At 49.8% G+C, this 6,851-nt stretch overlaps 1 protein-coding gene across 1 annotated transcript; it reads right to left on the bottom strand.

Annotated features, from left to right (window-relative positions):
• Positions 1-404: 404 nt before the first annotated feature.
• LOC129550128 (cytochrome P450 1A2) lies at positions 405-6,471 on the bottom strand. Its single transcript, XM_055417607.2, has 6 exons — positions 5,641-6,471; positions 4,732-4,852; positions 4,174-4,263; positions 3,781-3,904; positions 1,615-1,701; positions 405-906 (listed from the first exon to the last, which is right to left on the bottom strand). Exons 1-6 carry the CDS (start codon positions 6,469-6,471, stop codon positions 609-611), a joined length of 1,551 nt encoding a protein of 516 aa, XP_055273582.1. The 3' UTR covers positions 405-608.
• Between the last annotated feature and the right edge of the window lie 380 nt (positions 6,472-6,851).

Here is a 6,851-nt window from a genome sequence, read left to right as displayed (position 1 = left end):
ACACATGCATGCAATAACTAATAATGTTGAGTATTTTTTCATGTACTTGTCCCTTTGCATATCTTCTTTAGAGAACTGTCTATCCATGTCTTCTGCCCCTTTCTTTTTTGAGTTTTGTTGAGATATGATTGACATATAGCGTTCTATAAGTTTAAGGTGTACAGCATAATGATGGACTTATAAGCATCATGAAATGATTATCACAATAAGTTTACTGAACATCTATCATCTTGAATAGATACAAAATTAAAGAAATAGAAAAAATCATTTCTTGTGATGAGAACTTTTAGGATTTACTCTCAACAACTTTCATATATAATGTACAGTAGTGTTAATTATATTAATCACATTATCACATTTCTAGTACTTATTTATTTGTCTTGTAACTGGAAATTTGTGCCTTTTGACCACCTATATTCAAATTCTCCCTCCCCCACTGTAACCACAAATCTAATCTCTTTTTCTATGAGGTTGTTTATTTTTTTAAGTATAAATGGCCTACAATTATATGGTATATATAGCTGTTAGTTAGAAAAAAATAAAGGAAAAGAAACAAGGGTTCCTCAATGACCCCCTTCCCTTCCCTCTGCCTCAGAATGCCAGCAACTTCATTTGATGGAGAAGCGCAGCCGTGCCTGCACATGCTTACAGCGGGCATGCTTCATGGTCAGCCCATAGGTGGGGGTTAGGTCCACTTTCACACCGGGTGGCACACTGAACTCCAGCCGCTGCAGCAAGATGGCCAGGAAGAGGAAGACCTCCCACCTGGCCATGACCTCCCCTATGCACCGGCGCTTGCCCATGCCGAAGAGTAACACTTTCTCACTCGAGATCTTATCGATGGCGGTGCCATCAGATGTGAGGAATCTCTCTGGCCGGAACTCATATGGGTCCCCCCACAGCTTCCTGCAAGATAAACAGAGGAAGTGGAATCTCTGGGTTGGGAGACCCTTCAGGGGAAAGGCCTGGTGGGGGGGACTTCTGTGTTAGAATAGATCTATCTAATAGAGCAAAGAAAGGAGAGTGGAGAAAGAAGCCAAACTGTTTTCTGATGCTTGTTTCTTTACATAGCTCTCTCTAAAATCAACAGCCTTGGAAATAGTGCTTTTTAATAGTAGTTGGCTATTTTAAAGAAATCATATTTTAAAAGAATTTAAAAGAAGGAACATCTGTCCATCTCTATCCTACTCAATATATAAGGGGGACCAACAGTCCATCCTTGTTTATACTTATGGTTTTGTAGTAATTATTGATAGAATCCTTTTTTACACTCAGAAGGGCCCTAGTTTGGAGTAAATTATATGATTCTTCTACTTATAGACTAAAGAGGGATTATCCAAAGAAGTCCCTAAGTCATTCACATCAGAATCATCTGAGGTACTCCGCCTTGCCTCCTGATGTGGAACGCTGGGGTACAGAGTACCAAAATCTATAACCAACTTCCTCGTCAATACACTGAAGTTTGAGAAACATGGACCTACATTTTATCCCTTAGAGCAGGCTAACTAGCCTTTGAGGCACCATTCCTTTATTGTGTAACCAGTTCCTAGGGGGACAAACAGCTTTCCCGACTGCTGAACATCACACATTTTTCAGTGGGGGATGTGTACTCACGGGTCGTGATTGACCTGCCACTGGTTTACGAAGACACAGCGTTCCTTGGGGATGAAAAAGCCATTCAGTGTTGTATCCCTTGTTGTGCTAAGGAGGGAAGAGGGCTTTGTCAGGTTCAGGGGCTGGAAAATTGAGGTGTGTCTCTGAGAGGGTTTCCTTTCTAACCATTAAAAAAACTGACATATAATTATTGGCATCTTTAAAAAAACTTTTTTTTTGGCCCCATGCCTGTGGCATGTGGAATTTTATCTCCCCAACCAGGGATTGAGCTCACATCCCCTGCACTGGAAGGCAGAGTCTTAACCCCTGGATCACTGCTGCTGCTGCTGCTAAGTCACTTCAGTCGTGTCCGACTCTGTGTGACCCCATAGATGGAAGCCCACCAGGCTCCCCCGTCCCTGGGATTCTCCATGCAAGAACACTGGAGTGGGTTGCCATTTCCTTCTCCAATGTGTGAAAGTGAAAAGTGAAAGTGAAGTCGCTCAACTGTGTCTGACCCTTAGCGACCCCATGGACTGCAGCCTACCAGGCTCCTCCATCCATGGGATTTTCCAGGCCAGGAAGTCCAAAAATTGACGTGTAGCTAATTTACAACTTTGTGTTAGTTTCAGATGCACAGCAAAGTGATTCAATTTTATCTGTAAAATTGAATCCCAAACTCCTAATTTTATCTGTAAAACTGGATCACTTTGCTGAAACTAATTGAAACAAATTAGTTTGCTTGTTTCAAAGTTTGTTCAAAGTTTGCTGAAAGTTTTCTGAAACAAATCACATCCGAAAGGAACACAACATTGTAAATTGATATACATGTATTCTTTTCCATGATAGGTTATTAGAAGATATTGAATATACCTCCATGTGCTGTATAGTATGTCCTTGTTGATATTATCTATTTTGTATATAATAGTTGTATATATGTTAATCCCAAACTCCTAATTTCTCTCTCCAGAAGCAGGGAACAAAACATGGCAAAGACTGCAGGGGTGGGAGGGCAGAACACACAGTCCTCACTTGGTGGGGTGGTGAAGGGGATGAAAGGAAGGTCTCCAGGATGAAGGCCCCCTTCCCCACCTCAGGAGGTCCTTGTGCCTACCTCTACCCCACTCCATTAGCCTGCCCATTGTGGTCTCCCCACAGTACAGTAGGAGGGAATATCAGGAGCAAAGAAGGGTTGAAATGATTCTTTTCCTTTCTCAGAACTTGTTCTTCAACAAATGTTTACTAAACTTTTGTCTGTAGCCAGCTGTGCCCTTGGCCATTCTCTGGAGCTGAGAAGCAGGCAGTCTGGGCCGGTCCTAGGGAGTTCCCAGTCTGGCTGAGGAGTTAGGCCTCTTCCTCTGGGAATAACTAGACCAACGTATGGCCTGAAGTAAGTTCTCGCTAACTCTCTTGACATTCTTAACATCCCAGGACCTAATCCTACAGGACTGCTGCTGCTGCTGCTAAGTCGCTTCAGTCGTTTCTGACTCTGTGCGACCCCATAGATGGCAGCCCACCAGGCTCCCCCGTCCCTGGGATTCTTCAGGCAAGAACACTGGAATGGGTTGCCATTTCCTTCTCCAATGCATGAAAGTGAAAAGTGAAAGTGAAGTCGCTCGGCCAGGTCCGACTCTTCGTGACCCCATGGATTGCAGCCTACTAGGCTCCTCCACCCGTGGGATTTTCCAAGCAAGAGTACTGGAGTGGGGTGCCATTGCCTTCTCTGAATCCTACAGGACAAATGGCTCTAAGTCCTTCAAAAAATCAGAATGAAGTTATGCCAGCTGGATGAGTCAAGAAAGGCTTGTTCATGTCAGAGTAGGATAAGATAGGATTCTGGTAGCCAGAGAAGATGGTAGAAGGTATTCCAAGCATAAGTTCCAGCATAAGCAAAATTGGAGGCTGGCTAGTTCATGTTCGTGAGAGGTGGTTAGGCCAGCCTGTCTGGGTTGAGCATACTTGAAGGAGGGAATGAGCTGAGGTCAGAGTTTGGTTTTTTTCTGAGAGCTGGGTACTTTGATCATGTTTGGACTGGATGGGGGCAGAGTAGAGGCCAAGGTCTGGGAGGAATCTGGTGTCATGGCCAGGAAAGAGATGCCAAGGTCTGACCAGGGCCAGGACTGAGAAGCAGGAGGGAAAAGAGGGCAAAGACTTCAGGGGTGCAGGGGCAGAAGAAGCAGGCCTCACCTGTGGGGGATGGTGAAGGGGACGAAGGAGGAGTGTCGGAAGACCTCCAGGATGAAGGCCTCCAAATAGGGCAGCTGGGGTCTGTCGGAGAGCCGGGGCCGCCGTGCCCTGCCAATCACTCTGTCTGCAGAGCACAGAGGACAGACAAGGCTTAGGGGCTGTCTCCCCTGCTCCATGGCATCTGTGTCTCCATTCATACCAGGCATCACCCTACGTGGTACTGTGTAAGTTTACAGGTCTGAGACCCAGTGACCCTCCAGTATCTTCTAGGCAAGGGTGGGCACCACCACATGCCCAGGGCTTAGTAGACACATAACAGCTATATGTAGATTGAACAGATGACCTGGGACCCCAAGGCTTCCCTCCACCAGAGGGTTGGAGGACACGACATACCCAGCTCCTCCTGGATCTTTCTCTGTATCTTAGGATTTGTCACAAGGTACATAAGGCTCCAGGAGATGGCTGTTGTGATGGTTTCAAACCCTGGACAACATGGGGCATGATGAGGAAGAAAGGAAGACAAGAATGAGAAGGCAGTGTTTACCAAGCACCCACCATGTATGTACTAAGCATTGTCTTTCTCTGCTTCCTTTCCCCCAAAGACCCTCACCTTGAATTCTCTAAGGGTTGAGGCAGAGTCTCCTCTGCACAAACTCGAGTAACTTCTTTTAAGTTTAGCTGCTGGGATTACAAGGGCCCAGACTTACAGATCAAAGAAGGCTTTATTGTTTAGATGGGGAAACTGACCCAGAGGAGGAGAGGGACTCGGCTGGGTTTTCTCCGGGAGTTGGTGGTACCTCCTGGGCTCACACCTTGAGCCTGGGTCTGGTCTCTGTGTCCTGTGCCACCTGACTGGTGGTTGATGGGTTATCTGATGGACCCCAGGGCTGGGCAAGGCTGTGGGTGAGCATCAGGTACTGAGGGATGGGGGGGCAAGGGTCTGGCTCCTACCGGCCCCAAAGAGGTCGTTGACGAGGTTGACAGTCTTCTCCTGGGATATGAGGCGACTGCTGGCTTGGGAGTTATCCTCACTGTGCTTGAACAGGGCACCTACGATGTCCTGGATGCTGTTCTGAGGGGGCATAAGTATAGGGTCACCCCAGCACTCCTGGGGTGGAAGGCTGGAGTCCCTTATCCCATCCCTTATGGCCCCACCTGCTGGCCTCTGGGCAGGAAGTTGAGCTCACAGCAGCAGCTGGTAGTAGCCCTGTGTGCGTGCTGTCACTCAGTCGTGTCCAACTCTGTGACCTTATGGACTGTAGCCCGCTAGGCTTCTCTGTCCATGGGATTCTCCAGACAAGAATACTGGAGCGGGTTGCCATGCCCTCCTCCAGGGAATCTTCCCAACCCAGGGATTGAGCTCATGTCTCCTGCTTTGGTAGGAGGGTTCTTTACCACTAGCACCACCTGGGAAGCTCAGTAGCAGCCCTAGGTAGGGCTTAAAGTATCATTTCATACTCCATTGACCATTCCTTTCAATAACCCCAGGGGTCCAATTTCACAGGAGGAGGTTGGTGTAAGTACAGGGAAGCAAAGTGACATGTGAGCTGGGGATTAGCCTCTGTCAGGGTTCAGGTTCTCCTAATAACAGCACCCCGCATTGTGGGCTCTGCCAGGGCCTCATGGACGGGGTTACCTCTCTGAGGCTTTGAGCAGCCCTGAGAAGGATGCTGTAGGCCCGAGGAAACTGAGGCCAGAGAGGGAGAGGGACTGGCTCCAGGTCACACAGCTGGTCCGAGGTGTCCCAGAGGCTTCCTGGGCCTTGGCCACACACTAGCTGTGTGGGTGCCTTGGTGCTGGGGGAGTGGGGCCACACCCAGACTCTAGGATGCCCTCATACCACCTGCACCCTGGGCTCACCTTGTCAAAGTCCTGGTAATGCTCCTGGACCATTTTCCGCAAGAACTGCAGGAACCTCTGGTTGAAGCTCTTGAACCTTTGCAGAGCCGGGTTGGGCAGGTATTTAAGGATGGGGAAGAAGTCCACAGGATTCCCAGAGGTGGCGGATTCCACGAACTCATGGCTGTTCTCCACCAGACTGAGCATCTCCTTACTGCTCTGGGGGAAGTGCTGCCCGAAGCACATGGCACCGATGATGTTGGCCGCCGATGCCACCAAGTAGCCATAGGGGTCGAAGTGCCCAGGCCCTGCCATCAGCTCCTGGAACTTGCCCAGGAGGGCCTCAGCCTCCTTGCTCACATGATCCTCCAGGTAGCAGGAGGATGAGGAAGATGGGTCTGAGGCCACGGAGAAGGTGTTGAGAGCATTCTGGGCTAGGCGTCGCCTGGCAGCCCACACCGGTCCAGAGTCTGGGTTGAAGGTCATGCTCTGGCCGTCAGTGACCAAGGTGAAGCTGTAGAGGTCGGGCCGGCCCTTGAAATCATCGCCCTGCCGCACCAGGGCCTGCCGGATGGTGTCCAGGCCGCTGAGCACAAGCACAGGTGTGCAGCCAATGCGGATCTGCAGCACGTCCCCATAGCGCTGGCTCAGCTGCGACAGGACCACGTGTGGGTTCTTCCCCAGGGTCAGCACGTGCCCGAGCAGGGGCCAGCCCCAGGGCTCTGGTGGACTCTTCAGGCCTTGAGGAACCCGAGGCCGCCAGGTCCTGGCCACCCAGAATACCAGGCAGAAGATAGCAGAGGCCAGGAGAAGCTCTATGGCGGAGAAGGGACTGGGCTGGGACAATGCCATCTGTACCCACTGCAGGGGAAGAGGAAGGACGACGAGATGGAGCCATTGACTCACTTGTTTACTCATCAATAAGCACTTGCCCACGTTCTCTCCTTGGTTCCCAGCCAGACAGACTGAGAAAGACTGAGTTACATCCACTAAACCACATCGGTCCTGCATCCCAGGACCTCATCCACAGTGCGTCACAGAATCTGAGGCCTGGAAAGGAGCCCTGAGATTCCCAACGTGAGTGTCTGAACTCCCAGCCCTGGCCCTCCCCTCTGCCCATCACCTGTTTCCAATTCTGAGGCTGAACTGATCACTTCAAAACGGGGAAGCACTCCTGCGAACCCCAGCGCAGGGTGTATGCTGGGCATTGTGCCAAAGGGTGCCTGCCTGGG

This window comes from Moschus berezovskii, chromosome 21 (assembly GCF_049115385.1).
Source record: "Moschus berezovskii isolate FMDL1 chromosome 21, NW_MosBer_1.0, whole genome shotgun sequence".
Classification (NCBI taxonomy): domain Eukaryota; kingdom Metazoa; phylum Chordata; class Mammalia; order Artiodactyla; family Moschidae; genus Moschus; species Moschus berezovskii.
The sequence above is the reverse complement of the archived record's forward strand: the minus strand, read 5'-3'. Positions and strand labels throughout refer to the sequence as shown.

Excerpts from the sequence above, each read along its gene's own strand:
- LOC129550128 (XM_055417607.2), bottom strand. The coding sequence starts at position 6,471 with ATGGCATTGTCCCAGCCCAGTCCCTTCTCCGCCATAGAGCTTCTCCTG. Across the intron at positions 4,853-5,640 it reads ATTACCAGGACTTTGACAAG|AACAGCATCCAGGACATCGT; the intron begins GTGAGCCCAGGG and ends ATGCCCCCTCAG. Across the intron at positions 4,264-4,731 it reads CAACGACCTCTTTGGGGCCG|GGTTTGAAACCATCACAACA; the intron begins GTAGGAGCCAGA and ends CATGTTGTCCAG.